Raw genomic sequence first — 20,297 nt, forward strand, 5'->3', positions numbered from 1 at the left:
CCTACTAATGTATCAACCAATTCATGATTCCAACTTTCACATATTACCTTCAACACTCATCATTTTCCATGTTGAATAAGTTTATCCCACAATTAAAAAAGACAATCACATTTTCTTATACCAATTACAATGACCCTTAATCTAGGTTTTATTTCCTATATTTATCACCTATTTCACAACCAAACAATAATACATGTGTCTTTCTTTTTCCTTTTCCATTTGCTTTGTTAGACTTCAAATTGACAATTACAGAATCAAGTTTATGCACACATTCAAGTAAATCATATCACATACATTACAATATAAATATATATTTTAAGTCACATTTTGTACACAAATCATGAAATTCTACTTATCTTAACCGTTATAAAAAGTCGAACATAATCTCTTACAACCAGTTCATCTTTATGTATCACGAACTTCATTATACTAAACTTATTCATGATAGACAATTTAACTACTTTTTTGGATATTTTGATCCAAATTTGAGATTTCATCTCTATATTTAACGATCGTTGCTAAAACAATGAGTATAACCATAATGTAATACTAGAGACGGTTTTGCAATTATGTAGGTTCAAAATATAATAAATCAGAATGTTAACAAATATTTAATAACATGTTATGACTTTTTTTTATTCCAAATTGTACTTTTCATAATACAAAATTTCTATTCCAAATTATACGTTATAAAATACGAATTTGTTTTTCAAAATGCACAATCTATAATACATAATTGTATGATAGATAGTACATTTCATAACTTTTAAAATAAAATTAATGTGTGTAATCCAAAACAATTATAAATTGCATGATCGAAAACTAAAATCAAACATACACATTAATATTCACCAAAATTTTAATGCACTAACAACTATTTCGTTAGACACCATTAAAGATGTCAAAGAGACAAATAAGATATGTGTATCTTACTATATGAATAAATATTCTTCTCATTCTCATATCTGTATTTGTACAAATATTTATTATGCTTATATCTACGTATCTTTTTAATATTCATAATTTCTGGTAGCATTTACTAAAAAAAATTTATATTTAATATTATATTTTAATCATAAATTGATGGTTGTTCCCATAAACTCTCTCTTCTTATGTTTTTCATTTTGTTACACTTGTTTTTATTTCTTCCGTTCATAACGTAAGTGCTACTCTCTCTCTTTACAGCACCACGAAGCGAATCTTCACCAAGGCAGCAGCGACGCTCCTCTCAACGGCGGTTCCAGCCAGCGGCGCGACCCTCCCATCGGCGGCGGTCCACAACCAGCGGCGCTCCTAAAGCGGTGGTCTCCAACAACAGCGCAACCCTAGCAGTAGCTGCGATCCTCCTCAGCGGCGCGGCGCTTCCCTCACTCCCCAGCCAGTGGCGCGACGCTTCCTCCCTCCCTGTCTCCCAGCCAGTGGAAGGGTTTGTTTTTTCTTTATGAATTTTTCACGCTTCCCTATCATCCAAGAGTAGGGATTTAGGTTTTTGACGGAAATGGTTTACCTGATCTTGTGGGTTGTTAGCATCTGCTTGCCACCAAAGTAATAAGATGACCGCGGTGGAAAAACTGGGGTAATCCTCAACCAGATTAAATAGTCATGCTTCCCCTCTTTAAATACTCTTGAAAACAGTCTAGATCATTTCTCAAACTAACTTGCTCCCACTGTCTTTTACAAGAATAAATTTTAGACTTCAGTTCTTCATCAAGAGGACAAGAATATACAGCCCACATTTCCAAAGCGGCAGCTGGACCTATTGTCATTCCAAACATCAAAGTGAAATCCCACACTGCCTTTGTTATAAACCTGGCGTTGTCTTTTTATGTTTACTAATATTATAAAAATATTAGGTAAAAAGGATTAAGTTTGGATTTGTTGTACCCATTTTCTTCCCTTGTCAAATTTACTGTTTTTTTAGCTTTTTTTTTTCCTTCTTAATTATACTCTTTATTTTGAATTTTTCACGTTTAAGATTTTGAAGTCTGATACTTAATCCTTCGAGCTAAAACTGAACGGATTGAGTATTTTTCTGCTCGCACATTCATGTTCCAGCCTTCTTGTTTTGTGCAATTGTCGTTCATTTTTCATCCTTCGTTGAAAGGTAGAACATTTAATCTTGAATCAATCTTTAATGGGGTTCCTCTTCTAAACGGGGTTGCTTCACTCTGCAGTTGCACTGTGATTGTCCACCGTTTTCTGGTTTCTCTTTGGCTGAGTTTCGCTCATCTCTGAAGAAATATGGCTGCCAATTTCTGGACATCATCTCATTAGTATGTTTCATCTCCTCCCCAAGATTCCTTCTTTCTCTCTGTGTGCATCTGTGTTGTAATTTGGTATTCTTGGGGTTATGAACCTTGCAGCAAGCATCTTCTGGACCAGGAAGATGTGGATATGGTGAATACACTTGACAAGGAAAAGGGTATCACACTGGAGGATTTTAAGCTCATTAAGATGCATATGGCCAGTTGTATGATCTCTTTTTCTATGTCTTTCTTCAATTTTTATCATACTTTTTATTTATTCCCCTCATGCCACAGCACTGTTTTTGTTTTCTCTAACCTTTTGTTTCTGGCTATTGCTTATGATTATTGTTTTTATACTTGTTGATGTGGTGTCCGATTCTGAATTTCTAGTTGCTGCTGTCATCCTTAGTTTTGAGTGCTAGAATTGGTTTCGGAGGGAATTTCTTTTGATGCTTTTATGTTTTTTTTTTTTTTTCTGCATGCTGTTGTATATACAATGTTCTGAAAGATGTTTATACAAAGTAAATCATTAGGGCTATCGTTATTGATATCCTTCGTCATCTATAGAAGTGTTTGATTTTTGTTCTTTATCTGTGCTGAATTTCTTCTTTTTCCTTTCTTGCTTGAGCAGATATTTTGAAATTGGCACAACAAGTAAAAGTGAGACAGAGGTTTGAACTGTATTTCTTGAATATGCACAAGTCATCTCTTTTATATTTACAATTTATAGTGAAAAGTATATTGTATTACCAGAGAAAGATTCCTATATTGGTTTGATCTTTCTGGTTTAAACGCCTGTGCTTGGTCTGCAATGCATGAAGGGGACAGAACAAGGAATTGCCACACTTCTTGAGGCCAAAAGCCCCATGGACGTACAGAATATGAAGTATATGTATCATGTTGATTCTTTTCGTAGCCTTGTTTAGTTTGTCTGTATTTTGATTCTCTAGTAAGCAAGACACGACCTTCAAGATTGTATGACATGGGGTGTACAATAGCCTTGTTTTGTTTGCCTTCATTTTGATTCTCCAATAATCAAGACACGACCTTCAAGATTTGTGAGTTGGGATGTGCAATAGTTTTGAATGTAAAAGTTTTAACATAAGTTTTAAAAATAAACTGAAAATTAGGATGAGTCAGCCATTATGTCATTACTAAAACTCCTCTTTCTGATCAAGGTGATACATCTATATATGACGGGCTTTTTTGTCATGTAGGTTTATGCATAAACTTTATACACCCGCTTTCTAGAAATTCTTCAGAACCATGGCTAAGGAAATAGAAATGAATAGCCACTCTCAAATGCTATGCTGCATAGCTATAGTCAATTTACTATGTCCTTGCGTGTCAATTCACTATGTCCTTGATAAGAAAATTTTCAATATTTTTTTTTCAAAACTATAACATCTTTTGCCATTTATTTTGTGTTAACTCAATGATCATTTCTAATATGTTGGTCGATCTTTCAGGGTTGTGGCCACAGCAGTTACATACATGAGGCGTGTTTACACCAAGTATGTGTTGTGAACTTGTAAACTTCTAGTGTTAGTGTACGGAAAAGTTTGTCCTGAAATGGTTGGAACTTCCTCTCTTTCTTTTAGATTGGGGATAGCTTGTACGTTATGTAGTATTTGTGATGCTTGGAGTCAGTAATGCAAAGTTTGCTGCAGTATATTTCGTAATTTTTTTTCCTTTCGAAGTCAGGATTTATCATAGATGCAGAGTTTTTCTTTTTGGTTAGTGATATGCCTTTATGTTAGGGAAACCCATAACCCTCTCATTCTGGGATATCCGTTGTCTTCAATTGCCACATCAGTTGCTGTAAAGTTTATGGTGAAGATTCCAAGATAGGCCACTAACTTTTGGATTTAACCATGAGCATAACTTTTTTTTTTTTTCAAATGTACAGCTCCTGTGTATGTCATTTTTCAAATTGGACAAGTAACAAGTTGACCCTTATTATAGAAATAGAAAATTCATCTCTAATATCCAATTCATTTTTATAAAACAAGGGAAATGAACAGAAGAGAAAAATAGAATAGTACGTGATCCCATCTTGTGCACCTTTTTTTGTTTAATTTGATCAAATTGTCTTGTTTCTTGGTTGTTTGCTGCTAACTTGAGTTGCATGTTTTTTACTGAAAACTTTGTTTTTAGCAGTTGTTATTTGTCATTGCTGATTCTGATATTTTTTATTCTCTTAGTAGGTTTCAAATTTATGTGCCTGTATTGCTTAAATGTGCAGGCTGTTTTCTTATTCATAATGCTATCTTCTGATCCTGAAAGTAAATAGTATGTGCTTAATACCCTCACTAAGTGTTAACTGTTGACACTCTTCACTTTTTGTTTATTTTAAGGAAGAGTATGACAGAATATGATCCACGCTTGGTAGCTCCAACATGCTTGTACCTGGCATCAAAAGCAGAAGAAAGCACAGTGCAAGCTCGGCTTCTTGTATTTTACATTAAAAAGCTATGTAAGATGTTAACCTATAATTTTATTTTTCTTCATGTTGACTTCTGAAAGTAAAGTGAGTAATTTTTTTTCGAAGTTCTCTTGATACTAGATTTCCTTTCTATGCTGAAACGACAGATTTTGTATGCAGATGCTGATGAGAAGTATAGATATGAAATCAAGGACATACTTGAAATGGAAATGAAGGTTTTAGAAGCTCTTAATTATTACCTGGTTGTATACCACCCATACCGTTCACTATCTCCGTAAGTGTTTGATAATTATTGCTTTTTCAAATTTTGCACACCGGAGTGTGGAAATTATGAAAAGCCAATTTTATTGGTTCATACTTTTCTGGCCAGAAAGCTTGCAATTTTAAGGAATAAAAATTGAAGAGAAATTGAAGACAGAATAAAAACTGAATCAGCTAGTTTAGGAAACAAAATTGTTTTTTCTTTCTAGATGACAGAATAACCTAATATAAACTAAATGTGGAAATAATATATATGGAAGAATTTCAGAAACATGTCACTAAAAAAATGATTTACACGCATTTATTTTTCCTTTGGTTCTCAGTCTTCACATTTCCCAACTGACAGCAAGTCAAACAAATACCAAAATGAACATTTTTGCAAATTAAGTCCTGTCAAGATAAAAATTGGTCAAAGAAGAACTGATCCAACATTCGTGTCATTTAGATTATATTCATTTCTGATTTCTCATTGTCATCATATTGATAATTCTCCAGGTTGCTTCAGGATGCTGGTTTGAATGATCTAAACATGACTCAGTTAACTTGGTAAGAGTCCTTCCTGTTGAACAGATGAGATCACTTTCTAAATAGGTTTTCCTTTCTTCTGTTCTTATTTTACATTTCCCATTTTATCCCCTTGTGCCCCCTTTATCGGCCCTGCTTTTACTGTTTGGCCTAACACACTTTTAAATGAAAATAATTGGACCCTTGCACTAGAATTTCCCTTATTATAAGGAAACAATGATGAAATTGGCTAGTTGGAGGACCAGGAACCAAGCATTACCCTATTCACTGACGTGTTACAGAGCTAAACTAAGTGCTTCATGTTGATTTATCTATCATATTATATGAAATGTCATTTGGTTGCGTATAAATCATCACATTTTCTTAAATAAGGCAGAAAAATTCTTGCTAGTATCATCCCTTTTTGCCAAAATTTTCTCAAAGTATGTACACTGTAATTAAATTTAAGTGGAGTGACAAATACATTTCTTTTATATATGTTTAGATATTAGAGAAAGCATTGAGAGGCTTTAGATTATTAAATAATATCAATCTGAATTCTGTATGTTCTAGGTAAAGATTTGTTCTTGAGATACCAATGTCCAGAGATGAAACAGTTGCTGTGGCATGTATATGTTATTCTTTATTTTTGTTAGTTATTTTTCATGGCAGTATGAAGTGCATTGGCTCTATCTAGTATGAATGAATTTTAGTTTCAAATGCAAAATCATATGCAAACAACAGAAACCACTGTACAATATTTTGCCAAAAACAACCTTTCTATTTATGCTACTTGAAATGGAAGATGTCTCGGTATTTCTTGCCTTCTAGCACTAGAGCTATTTTTTTTTTGTCAAGAGCTTCAAAACTTAGATTAATTACTTCTTTTCCATTTAATGCTTATGGTCACTATTATAACTACAATAGAGGACGTATCAGTGTTTCTCACATGTCTAATTATAGAAGACAACAGTTTTTCACTTTTTCACTTGAAGACAATTCAGTATCATAGTCATAAAAAGTTTTATGGGAATTTTTCCAACTTTACTGTTGTAGCTATGTTAGAGTATACTACCATTTGTTTTTGAATGTTGTTAAGTAGATCCTTTAAGAAAGTTGCTTCAGTGCTGTATAACTGAATCTGTTTATCCAGAGACATCATTTATTTTCATATCACTATTAAGCCTGCTTTCTATTGAGCTAGCAGCTATCTTGCTAACGCTGTTGAAATTACAACTTCTATTATTCTTTTATTAATAGTTTTTTTGTTGGATTAAATTTCCAAAGAAAAAAAATAATGAAGTTCATACATGCAGGGGCCTTGTAAATGACACATACAAGATGGACCTAATTCTTGTACATCCTCCGCATTTGATTGCTTTAGCTTGCATATATATTGCTAGTGTACTTAGGGATAAAGACACCACTGCTTGGTTTGAAGAACTTCGTGTTGACATGAACGTGGTGAGTGTTCCTTTGTTTTTTCTAAGCACTTATTTGTTGAATCCATCCTGAAGTGTATTAACCATCTCTTTCTCCTTTTCTATTTTTTGTTTACTTTATTTGCAATATTCTTGTTAAATTTGACAATAATCATAAATTGTGCAACCTAAATTTCGCCTGCTATGACTGCTGTGGAAAGTGGGGCACCCATAGGATCAATTGGACAATCCTAAAATGAGAAAAATAGTTGCAAAAAATTTTCACGGTTTGGCTTTATGGCAAATGTGTTCGCTAATTCAACACAGAATATACAAGTGGTTTAATTCCATTTTATATCCAAAATGGAAAAAGGCAAGGAGTTGCTTAATTCCACAATGTCAAATACAGTCAAAATACCTCGTACATAATAGTGGTATCTCACAATAATTTCTGAAATATCTTACTCAAAGGCTCATTGCTAGAAGCTCTAGTGTAATACATCTCTCATTCTCCGATGACCAACATTAAACGATATCTGATGCTTGGATGGTGTCTTGCAAAGTTACATGAAAAGTCTTTGTGATTACTGCCCCTTGGTGAACCCTTGGCTTGCTTTAAAGCCAAATAGTCTCATATTAACTTCTGAAACCCTTTCATGCATCCAATAATTTGGCTGGTTATTAAACAATACAAAACAAATTGTAATTCTGGCATTTATACTTAAAATCTCATCCACATAAAAGAGCAAGTTATTGTTGTATCGATACTATTAGGAATGTAGTGCTGTACCAGTGTCAGGCAACGGTTCTACATGGATGATCAGATGGTTGAGTTGGTTTCAACGGATGTTCTACAGTGGTTTTATTACATCATGCTCAGGCTTGTTGCACAGCTCTAATAGTGACGATCTCACTAACTTTGAGAATTTAGCAAGTCATATTGTCTGGTTATCTTTGATGTTTCAATTTTGGATTCTCACTACATCATTTTGAGTCAACCATTAAAAGAGTTTTTTTCCAAAGATTTTTTCATCTAAATATTGTCCTCTTTCTTTAATGAATAAAAGGATAATTTATGAATCTTCTTGTGTAAACACCCTACAGCAAAATGGGGGCAGAATGAAAAATTGGGCATCTCATAAATGTAACTTGAGCCTCTCTTCTTCATAAAAATGTACCAAAATAGTATATGGGAGAAACTATCCTTACTACTATGGTCAATCGTCTACCCTCCAAAACACTAAACAATAACAGTCCCATTCAATTATTCTCTAAATTTTTTCCCTACTTTAGGACAACAAATCATCTTGTATCTCATCTTTCACTGTATCCTTTGTCCATGTTCATTCTAATCATAAGGGTAAACTTGATCTTTAGGTTATTAAGTGCGTATTTATTGGTTACTCATCTACCAAAAGAGATACAAAGGTTACCCCCCTCCAACAAAACGATTTCTTGTGTCTCGTGATGTCATATTTGAAAAAAATACACAATATTCTCAACCTCATCTTCACAAGGAAAGCTCATTCATTGAAGATAAGTATAATTCATTCTCCTGTTCACTCTCTTTTTGTGTCAAGCCTAAAGATAATTGGAAAACAAACTGGAAGTGTTATCCATCCACTACAAGTATTCTAAAAAAGGAGAAGGTCTGTTATTCAATCACCACAAATCCATGAATCGAACCTACGCCTGAAATACCTAACATTAATGTAGAATAAAATATGCCCGCCATTGAAGTTTAGGATCTTCCAATTGCAGTAAAGAAAGGTGTTAGAGAATGTACTCAAAAGCCAAGGTACCGATTGTCACACTTTGTGTCTTGTGATAAACTATCTTGTAACCAAAAAAGCTTTATTGGTCATCTAAATATTGTCACTATTCTAAAAGTTGTAAATGAGGCATTGCATAGGAAGGACCGGAAAAGTGCTATGAAGGTTGAAAGGATTGCTCTAGAAATGAATAAAGCTTAGGAGTTGGTGGATCTACCTAAAGGAAAAGATCTTGTTTGATGTAGGTAGGTATTCATGGTTAAATACTAGCAAGATGGGATATTAGAAAGGTATAAGGCAAGGTCAATAGCTCAGGGATATACAAAAACATATGAGATTGACTATCTTGAAACTTTTTCACTTGTTGCTAGAATAAATAGGTTGGAATTTTATTGCCTCTAGCAACTAACTATGGATGAAGTTTGGAGCAATGGGATGTCGCAAAATGCCTTTCTGCATGGCAATTGTGAGGAAGATATTTACATTGAGGTCGCACCTGGGTATAAAGCCATGGAGGGAAAGGTGTGTAAACTAAGGAAGACACTCAATGGATTGAAACAGTCTCCTAGATTGGTACATTTACTACTCTATTGAAGATCATTGGGTACAAGCAAAGCCAAGGTGACATACTATTTATTAAGCATTCAACTTTAGATGGAGTTACCACACTAATTGTCTATGCAGATGATATAGTTGTAATAGGAAATGATCAGGCAAGAATGAAAGCCTTTTAAAAATATTTGATAATAGAAGTTGAAATTAAGGAGTTACACAGATTGAAATATTTCTTAGGCTTTGAAATGACTCATTCCCATCATGATATTATATCGTCCAACAAAAGTATGTGTTGGTAAATTAGGATGCAAACCAGTAGAGACACATGTTGAACAAAATTACAAACTTGGTGAATCAATGGAAGATCTAGATATGTGGATAGACAATTTTATCAAAGATTGGTCGGGAAATTGATCTGCATGTCTCACTAGGTCCGACATTACCTGGGTTGGAGTTATAAGTTAGTTCATGCATAATCCAAAGGAGACTTATCTCATAGTTGTTTATTGCATTCCTTATTAGTTGAAAGGAAGTTCTAGAAAAGGAATTCTATTACAATGGGGAATGAGGTAATCTAAAAGTCAACATAGATGTTGACTATGTAGATTTTATAGACGATAGAAGATGCACTTGTAGACATTGCACTTCTCTTGGAGGAAATTTAGTCACTTGGAGGAGTAAGAAGCAAAATGTTGTGGCAAGATCAAGTGTTGAGGCAGAGTTTAGAGCCATGACCTTAGGGATTTATGAAATACTATGGTTAAAGATAATTTTAGAAGACCTAAAGATTGATTGGAAGAAGCCTATGAGAATATATTGTGATAACAAGTCATCCAGTGCAACATGATTAAACTAAGCTTGTTAAAGTAGACAAACACTTCGTAAAGGGAGATTGGATAATGGGACAATATCTACACCATTTGAAATCAACTTGCAAATGTGTTCATAAAAGGGCTAATTGGTAGTACTACAATTTAGTCTATTTGTTGGCGAGTTGGGAATGGATGACATCCACTCATCAACTTGAGGAGAAGTGTCAAAATCCCTTGAATTATTGCATTTAAAGTTTTCTTGTATAATTTTAATTATGTAATTAGGAGATTTAATTACTTTCCTTAAGCAGTGGGATAATTAGAAGGATTAATAGGTTGACAATATATTTTATATTAATTGTACATGATCATTGATCTTGAATTGTAGGATAGATTATATTCATCATAAATTAGGATTTTCAGTTATTAAGTATTTGTATTCTATTTAAGAGCAATTGCTCCTTTATGAATAATATCGTAAATTTTTTTATGATAATGTATTGATGTCTGTTGGAGATCCCACAATGACTTAAGGCAAGGTCAAGTTATAGTACTGAACACAAATCGTACCTTACAAGTGAGATTGAGTCAGGCTTAAACCTCTTCCTAATATGGTATTAGAGTCTATCATAGTGAAATTTATTAAGTCTATCGTGCCACCTGCTATCAAGTTACCCACAAATATCTTACATGGACTGAGATAAGGACAAAGCGCATTGCTAGTCTTTTACAATGCCTTCCAACTCTAACATTGGTGCGGGAAGATCTTTCTCTAGAGTTTGTTTCTGCTTTGCTTCCATCTCTTAGATTTACTACTGTTTTGGCTGTTGATCGTTTTTTGATGGGCGTCCATCGCTAGTGTCTGCCTTCCCAGTACACACTGCCTACCCTCCATCCTGAATCTGATGGCAAGTTCATTCCTTTGGCTAAATGGTCCTATAATACCTTCGTACTCTATTCATACTTTGCTCCAACCATGCCTTTCAAAGGCACAAACGGCTATGAAACGTTTACTAACAGAAAATGTTGTGACGGGAGTTACAATTTCAGTGATTGTGTTTAATGTTAAACTATGAACCTACTGCCAACCCTCTCAGTCACAGGTTCCCATGATAAGCTTTCCAAGCTTTTTGGTCCTTGTTCAATGGCGTGGATCTTGCGCGCCATAAGACACCACCTTGGAAATTTGGGATGATATTTGTTCTGCCCATCACCTTGAGGACAAGGTGCTTCCACTGTGTAGGAATTGTTAGCAGTGCTTATCTCACAAATATGCATATTATTGCTAGATTCCATTTTCTGTTTCAAAATCAGTGTAACTTCTTAAGATGCCGGATGTTTGATGGAGCTCCAAAGTGCATTAGCCATTTGTGGTGCCCCAACAGTTTAAAAACACTTTCATGCAAAATATTCTGATCATGCATTAGACTAGAATTCTAATCATTTCAGTGATAAAAGAAAAAGAGCTATTTTAAGTGATTGTTTATGTTCTTTGGCAGGTCAAAAACATATCAATGGAGATACTTGATTTTTATGAAAGCCATAGAATGTTCACTGAGGAAAGAATCAATGCTGCTCTCCAGAAGTTGACCTTGAGACCCTAAAAGCTTTACTTGAGGTGATGAGTCAATGCTGAATATGTGGAATGAAATTATACTGTCTGGTCTTGAATGATTTTGACATGTTTTGCGGTAGAACGCTTTCAAAATGTATCCAATAGTAAGGGCACATAATATGGGGTTAATTCAAAGGGAGTGATGTAAAGGCAATATTTCTTGGTTCAGAGAATCTTTAGTTTTATCTATTTACTGCGTCATAACTTGATTGCACTAAACAACCTATAATTTTATTTTATTTTGCATATATAATATTTTGTTCCATTAAATAGGAATACTTTAATTTTATGCTCTGTTTTGATTGTGCTTCTTGTATTTTTGTTTCGAACCATGGTGTTAGTTTTTTTTGGGTTTAGTGTAACGGTGACTACACACATGATAAAAAAAGAAGTTAAATTATTTTTTTGTCATTCTATTTGTTAGGTTAGGTAGTGTCAATTTGGTTTTCAATTTTTTTTTGGTCTTAGTTTGATCCTTATTATTTTAAAAATAATTTAATTTAGTTCTTATTGTTTGTTTTATTTTTATAAATGGAACATTTTTTGATTTCGAAATTTGAATATTATAGTCATAACTCGAAGTGCTCTTTGGTGTATTTCTAAAAAGAATCCTTTTTCTTTGTTTAAAAGTATTTTTACAAATATTGAATAAAAATGTCAATGTTAGTAAGAATATTATTATAAGATTTATACAAAAAGTAAATTGAGTCTCAATTTAAGAAAGGACAAAATTGTTTCATTTTTACAAAAATTAGACTAATTTGAAACTAAAAACAAATATAAAAACCAAATTGAATCATTTTGACACATGACACAACTGTGAAATGACATGTGTAAAAAATAAACAAAAACTCAAAAAAAGTTAAATAAAAATTAAAAAAAATCACAACTTGACATGTGAGGTTGACTTTAACTCCGTTTGGTCAAAATTGATAACATAGACCAAATTGAATCATTTAAAAAAAAGGACCAGATTGAGATAAATAAATATTGAAGGACCAATTTGACATTATTTGACAAATATAAGGACCAAAAGATCAATTTAACCTAAAAAAATGTAAACTAAATTGCGTCACATCCATTAGAAATGTTACTATATATGAATTGAAAAAATATAATATATTTAGAAGACTAGGGATGACAATGAGTTTGATTTGGATAATTTACTCATTTTTATTTGATATTCTTATTTGATATCGGTTTAAAAAAATATTTGTAAGTTTTTTAAAACGGTCGATACATGTAGATATTTAAAAAAAATATTTTATAAATTTTAAAATAGAATTGAAATAAAATTACAAAAATATAAATTAAATACCAATTAGATTTTAGTTTTAAATAAATTTAATTTAATAAAATATGTATTAAATTTTAATTTTAATTAGTTTAAATATAATAATATAGATCAATTTTAATTTATAATTTTTTGTTGGTAACGGATATTTGTTGGAACAAATAATATGATATTTATATCTGATTTGTTTATAAACGGATATTAAAAAATAATTGAGTTTTCTAAAATTAAGGATACATGTAGATATTTTAAAAATATATTTTATAAACTTTAAAATAAAATTACAAATATAAATTAAATTTTAATTTTATATAAATTTAATGTAATAAAAAATATATCAAAATTTAATAAAATATAGATTAAATTTTAATTTATAATTTTTTGTAAGTAACGATTATTCGTTTGTACGGATAATATGATATCTATATCTGACCCATTTATAAATGGGTATTAAAATATCCATAAATAATATCAACTATTCATCATGAATTTTATATACGAATACTTATAAGTGCGAATATTTTTGTCATCCCGAACAAAGACACGTATGAAATATCCACAAATAATATCAACTATCCATAATGAATTTTATATACGAATCTTATAAGTGCGAATATTTTTGTCATCCCGAACAAAGACGCGTATGAAAGTGAAATTGTATGACAATTAAAAAAGAAATATATTTATAAATTTTATAATAAAGTAATATATTTGAAAGAAATAAATATAGAATAATATCTATTTAATTTTCCACACCAATTATTCAATACATTTCCATTTAGTAGATCATGAATTTTCTTTACTGTCTCTTACTAGTTTAGAAGTTAACTATATTTATAATAGATATTTTAAAATTCTTCTACTTGAGGGTCAAAGTATTTTTCTTAGTTATATTTACCTAGTGTCACCTTTATCATTTATTTTCCTTTCATGAAAAAAAGTGTATTTTTTCTATTCTCAAAATTCTTTTTTATACATTTTGTAAGCCCAACTAATTCATTTTCTTATGAAGTTGATTCCTTAAAATTGTGAGAAAGAAATAAAACATTGAACCAATTCAAAATAAATGGTTTGAAGTTTATTTTTTCTTTAAACTTGGTTGGAACTTATGGTGAAGAAGATTTAAGATTAAATGATGCAAAATAAATTAATTTAAGATTTAAACCTATATTACAATCCCATACCTTTCGTTTTGCATTTCATAAATATTAACTTTTCTACTTTCTTTTTAAATTGTACAAAACTCACTAGTTCAAATTCCACTTTTTAATTTGCTTATAGGCTTCGATTATAGTGGAATCGAAGTCTATAAGGAGGTGGTGACATTTTTGCAATTTTCTCTAACATTTTTGTCTCGGGTCACTTAAAAATCGAAGCAGTAAGTAATTTTAGGCCTTGGTTATAAATGAATCGAAGCCTATTAGGCAGCCCAATAACAAAAAATTTCAAAAATATCACTAGCATTAGATGCTTTGGGATGACATGGACGACACTCATTCATGTCAGTTGTAACATCCCTAAGGAATATTACTTAAAAATAAATAATAAAAGAAAGAAATTATATCAAAAGTCGTCTCAATAATAATCCCAACACGGGAAAATTTAAATTTATTAAAACACGCGCCATAACTCATAACTGAAACAATAAAGTGTTACAAGTTCTCAAAATTCGTGTTCATCAATAAAAGCATAATGAAATACAAGTGAGAAAAACCCTAACTCTAATCCCAAAGCTAGCCCTCACTCCGTCGCCTGTACATCCTCAGCACCACCTGTATCAACATTTGCTCCCGTGTAACGAATCACACGATCATCGCCATACACAAACAGAAAGGGTGAGCTGAGAAAAATAAAATAACAGATATATAATACACAAGATATATCATACACCCGTCTTATTCATTCTACATAGTTCTTGGACAAGACCTTAACCCCAAGACTTTTCAGCCTTCAAATCACATAAGTAGTTAGCCTTGGACTCGGGAATATGATGCTCACACGAACCTGTCCGCTCATGGACCTGCCTCTACGAACCTCCCCGCTCGTAGTCCTGCTCTACGAACCTGCCCGCCCATAGTCCAACACATGTGATCCACTAGCCCTGTACCTCCCCGCACGTGGCATCTCTCAACCGTGAGCACGGAACATATGAACCTACCTCGCTCGTATCCTCACGTGAGAGTATCTGGATATGAACCTCCCCGCTCATATCATCACATGTTAACCACCATCCATGAACCTACCCGCTCATGGCACAACATCTCCCGACCCAAGTGTAGTGTCAGTGCTCAAACAACACTCAAAGCAAACAAAGGACAACAACATTTCCACCTGGCACGACCCACATGCCACCAGGCAAAATTGCCCCAGACCGCTTGGCGGTATCCACTCACCGCCGGGCGCCAACGTTCTTTCAGAGCCACTGTTTTCTCTTCATCGCCTGGCGGAGCACACCGTGCCGCCAGGCGCCACTCAGTGCAGCGCTCTCTCTCGTTAAGCCTATCGCCTGGCGGGTTTCGTTAGCCCGCCAGACGCTATACCAGAACAGTACTTCACTGGTTTTAGCACCCCAACTAGTCTAATTTGTTGCATAACTCACTCACATGGACCAAGAGAGACTCCTCATTGTGGTTAGTCTACCCCAACCATATGTAATCAAGTATCTATCCATTACAATGATAAATCCATTTTATTCAACTCTTTCAAGTAACAAGAACAGTGTCATAACACAACAACTCCATACATCCCAGGTCATTAGCTAGTACTCCAATTCCTTACATCATACCCCCGATTCTACCATGTTGAACTAACCAATGCTTGCCTTCCATCCTAACACCCATGCTTAACCCCTCTTATTGAATTCTCGTATCCCTCACTTATCCTTAACTAGCATACCAAAAAGCAAGAGCTTATATTTGTTAACAAAATATGATTATCCTCTCCTACACCATTAGTTTATATCGAATCCTATATCCCCATCACTATTTTCATCTCTTATCGAACATCAACAATTACAATTTCACTCTCCCCTTCATCTCGCTATATATACATGTGTAATTCACTTCCTATCCTTCTCTCGCATTACCACAGTGCAACAGCCAGCCTGGGTTGCCACACAGCATCGCCTGGCGGCCAGCATGAAGCCGCCATGCGGCATATCAGACGCAGACTCCTTTACCCATTTTTCTGCACACTCCACGATCACAACTTTCTTCTCTTCTTCCCCGACAATCACCACATCATCATTTGCGACATTTTCATTACCCATCCCTATGAACGTTATATTTTTCGCACGCCATAATTCCAATTATTTCCTAATTAACCCAAACAACCCAAGGTTCACAATAACTCATTGGTTTCAGCCCAACCTTCCCATATATGAAATTGTAATATGATCCCCAACATCCCACAATCAATTCAAGACCATAAAACCATCGCACAATTATATAAAATCAATCAAAACTCAACAATTCATTACACCCACTTAAATCAGCAGTGAAACCACTAAACCGAACGCGAACAGTGTCGCATCGCTGGGCAGAAACTCATCGTTGCCAGGCAATTCAACCCAAAACAAGACCAGTTGCTCACCACTGATGAGCCGCTTGGCGGTAGGGATTAAATCGCCAGGCGGTTTTTGGGAAAAACCAGAAACCCAATGAAACAGTGCGGAAAATAAATGGCAATCATGCAGTTTCAATCAACCAAGATACAATACAATGTACATGCGTCTAAAACATAAAAAAAACTCCCCTTACCTCTGATCCTTGCTCCAATTTCGAATTGAATGTGACTCTAGTCGAAAATCACCCTTGTTCTTGGCTTACACTCCCACACTGATTTCCCGCTCCAATTCTCCTCTACAATTCATGCCAATATGCCCAAAATCTGTAATTCAGTACGCACCCCACTGCCTCAGGCCCTTAACCCCATGATTATCCATTCTCACTCCAATTTAGTCCACTCTTAATTTCCCCTTAACCCTTAAAACGAAAATTAAAATAAAAAGTTTGTTTTAATGCCTATTCAATACCCCTCCCAGTATATTTTCCAGCACTCACGGCTGCCTTCTTGGCTACTAGGTTTTCCAAACCTTTTCACCTTCATGCCAAAGGAAATTTGGCAAAAAGAAAACAAATTTTGTTCTCCACAAGGTTTGAACTCACACACATCCAATCACAAATCAAGTGCACAACCAATTCAACCAATTCACATTTGTGATAACTCCTAAAATTATAAGGTTATGCGACCACATCACTCTTTAAAATATACAACTTAAAAATTCATAATTAATTAACACACAATGGCACACATAGGACTCGAACCCAAGTCCTCACACACAATAAAGTACTCTCAACCACTTGAGCTAGTACTTTTCTAGCTCATAGCTATCTGCATTAAATACTTTAAACGCTCCTCTTACCCGCATTTATTAAATAATTATTTAATTAACTATTTAATTTTTCTCGGGTCTTACATTAGCTATATATTTGGGACGGTACAAGGAAGACACTAGTGGCTCATGGGAAAGTATTTGAGGTAGCCATAGTTCTTCATGGCATGGAGTTATTAGAGGATGAGGTTAAGGTCACGGTAGAGGAGGTTCTCGTGCCGTTTGCTTTAATTCCTATGTCAATAGATGAGGTATATACTATTGCACAAACATTCCAATGTTTCCTCGCCTGACCTAGAGTTTTGTTTGATTCTGACCCCCCAGTAAAGACACTCAAACCCACCATATAATAAACTTTTAAGTTTACATGTTTATAATATTCAACCTTAAATTATATTCCATTTTAACTTAAATTGCATCGATATAGGAAAATCCTCAACCAAAGACGATCCTCTTGGTGCATTACTCCAACTTACTGAAATCATAAATGATAAGCAAATGCAGGTTCCCTGGGATTCTAACATTTTTGGGAGAGACCTTGAGATCCCACTTTATGTGCGTTCCTAAGATGTCTTAGAGCTTGCACGAGGACAAGAGGAACTAAATATTACCATTATTTTGGTGTCACTGAAATTATGGGGTTGAATGATATATATGGGTTTGTAGACCCCCAACTCACTCATGAGGGCAACAAGTTTGATGACACCCAAGCATATGTGACCAAATGCTTTCAACGCGGAAAAGAAATTTATTTTTCCCCTTATACTACTGGGTAAGTCATTTTTGTTAACTTATGAATATAATCTGTCATTTTAATGCATAACAAGGAATTTATTTTCTTCTCAAGTGTCATTGGCAATTACTTGTGGTTTCCCTGGGGGAGAACCTTGCTGTGTGGTTTTGCTCTTTGCACTGCCCTCCCTCCAACCATCTTAGACAAGTGATAGATTAGTAAGAACCTTAGTGTCAATCTTATGAATATTCTTTGCTATATAAAAGTATCCTAACATATTCCTTTTATCATAGTTCAATTGTTGGACATAACATGTTGTTAGGAAGATCAATGGCTAAGACAAAATGTCTTGCATGATGTTCTCTCTAGGTTTGGTATTTTTATCCATATATTTATTATAATTGTTTGATTTGATTTTCTTCCTTAATTAATTGTAATGTTGTTGATATAATGTAGTGTAATAAAAAAACCGGCTCTTATGAGTGCGATTACTATATAATGCAATTGATGACAATCATTGTGCGTGCTCATATTACAACTGATTGGGAAACGATAATATATATTTGAATTAAAACAAATACTTTGCAATATTGTCTTTCTATAGACTAACTTAAGTTAATGTCTTATTTTGCAAACATTCAAGAGTACTGCACCAATTCCCACGAAATCCATAAATTTTGGTAGGATTGCATGTGCCAAATATATAATTCAAATGTACAATAGTATTGATTAAGATATGTGTTGTTAAATAAGACTTTCAGATGTATTTGAATTATGGATGCGTTTGAGATTCATAAGATGTATTCTCTATTTTCTGTTCTAGCTAGTTTTGCTGAAAATATGCAGGTTTTAAAATGAGGGAATACACAAAAACAGAAAACTTATTTTAAAAAAAACAACACATATGGCCTCAGTTCATACACCAACCGAAGCAAAAAGCCCTATATGGCCTCAGTTAAGGACTGACCTGATGCCAAAGAGTGATGTATATGGCTTCGATCATACTCTAACCGAAGCCAAAACTAACTCAAATTTTTAAAATTATATATTATTTTCTGGACTATGACTTTGGTTCTACACTGAATCGAGGTAGAAAGATGCAATCTATGGATTTAGTTCTATGAAGAACCGAGGCAGAAAGGGAGTTTTATTTCTTGGATGACATCCAAGGCCAAAAGTTGACCCTTTTTGGCCTCGACCTTAAATGTCTCGGTTCTGGAACTGGAGCAGAATAGCAAAAATTATCGCAGCCAAATATCTTTTGTGCATTGGTGACTCTTGCACAATCTAGAATAATAATCTAGAAGTTAATTTTTATTTTTAAACTATGTAATATTGTATTCCAAATTATAAAATTTAGAATTTTTTTATTTAGAATTTTTTTAAATAATACAATTCAAAATAAATTTTAATATTTTTAAATATCTTTGCTTATAAAACTTAAAATATATGTTTTTGCTTAAAAGCTCAGAATATATAATCTTAAATGTAACATTAACTTCCAAAATATCTAGTAGTATTTTCTTTATATAAAAATAAATTTTAAATTCTACAGTCCTCGAGCATTATTTTCGGTTGACATCTCCAATTATGCGGCCACATTATTTGAAGTAATCGGAAAATTTAACAGGTTTTAAGTCAATGAGTATAATTTATGCTTGTCGATGTTTCAATCAGTAACTAAGTGAAACCTTTTTATGTTAAAAATATAAGGTATAAACGTTATTAAATTTGATATGTTCTTATTTACCTTCAAATAAATTGATTGTTTTATCCTAATTAAAGAAAAGGTGTATTATTTTTTTTATAACGTATCAAACAACATTAAAAATTAAAAATTAAAGTCTTTATCCAAGTTTCGTATTGAATAAAGTTAAAAAAGTCAAATAATATATATATATATATATATAAATATTATTTCAATATTTTAATTCAAAGATGGTGTTAGTCATTTGTAGATATTTAAATATATCTCAATATTTAATTTAATGAAAAATAATTTTAATTACTTTATATATATATATATATATATATATATATATATATATATATATTAGTTTATAATTTCAGAATAATGTCTTACATCTACCCATTCATCATATTTGAGAATTTAGTAAGATTCTTTCTTGTCTTTGTAGTAGGAGGGTAAAGAAGTGAAAGCAAAAGAAAAGATAAAAGAAAAATAGAATAAAAAAAATGTTTGGACTAAAAATTAATATAAAAAATGAAAGGTTTACATATATGA

The 20,297-nt window shown here is 33.1% G+C and overlaps 1 protein-coding gene across 4 annotated transcripts; it reads left to right on the plus strand.

Moving 5' to 3' along the window:
• The first annotated feature begins 1,119 nt into the window (after nucleotides 1-1,119).
• Nucleotides 1,120-11,902, plus strand: LOC114186339 (cyclin-C1-2-like). Of its 4 annotated transcripts, none has more exons than XM_028074404.2 (12): nucleotides 1,120-1,576; nucleotides 1,682-1,853; nucleotides 1,976-2,104; nucleotides 2,175-2,273; nucleotides 2,364-2,470; nucleotides 2,878-2,917; nucleotides 3,716-3,760; nucleotides 4,604-4,722; nucleotides 4,852-4,966; nucleotides 5,449-5,499; nucleotides 6,774-6,921; nucleotides 11,517-11,902. In XM_028074404.2, exons 4-12 carry the CDS (start codon nucleotides 2,242-2,244, stop codon nucleotides 11,619-11,621), a joined length of 762 nt encoding a protein of 253 aa, XP_027930205.1. In that variant the 5' UTR covers nucleotides 1,120-1,576; nucleotides 1,682-1,853; nucleotides 1,976-2,104; nucleotides 2,175-2,241; the 3' UTR covers nucleotides 11,622-11,902. The 4 variants fall into 4 exon arrangements, with proteins under 4 accessions (XP_027930205.1, XP_027930207.1, XP_027930204.1 ...); XM_028074405.2 differs by having other exon boundaries at nucleotides 1,439-1,576; nucleotides 1,694-1,853; XM_028074406.2 differs by lacking the exon at nucleotides 1,682-1,853 and having other exon boundaries at nucleotides 1,120-1,426.
• The last annotated feature ends 8,395 nt before the right edge of the window (nucleotides 11,903-20,297 follow it).

The sequence above is a fragment of the Vigna unguiculata genome, chromosome 5 (genome assembly GCF_037176805.1).
Source record: "Vigna unguiculata cultivar grain cowpea cultivar isolate G323 ecotype 2 chromosome 5, ASM3717680v1, whole genome shotgun sequence".
NCBI lineage: Eukaryota > Viridiplantae > Streptophyta > Magnoliopsida > Fabales > Fabaceae > Vigna > Vigna unguiculata.

What these genes read in the sequence shown, in the direction of transcription:
- LOC114186339 (XM_028074404.2), top strand. Translation starts at nt 2,242, where the DNA reads ATGGCTGCCAATTTCTGGACATCATCTCATTA. An exon ending in CAAGTAAAAGTGAGACAGAG is followed by an intron (nt 2,918 to 3,715) that starts GTTTGAACTGTA and finishes TCGATCTTTCAG; the next exon opens with GGTTGTGGCCACAGCAGTTA. An exon ending in CCATACCGTTCACTATCTCC is followed by an intron (nt 4,967 to 5,448) that starts GTAAGTGTTTGA and finishes ATAATTCTCCAG; the next exon opens with GTTGCTTCAGGATGCTGGTT.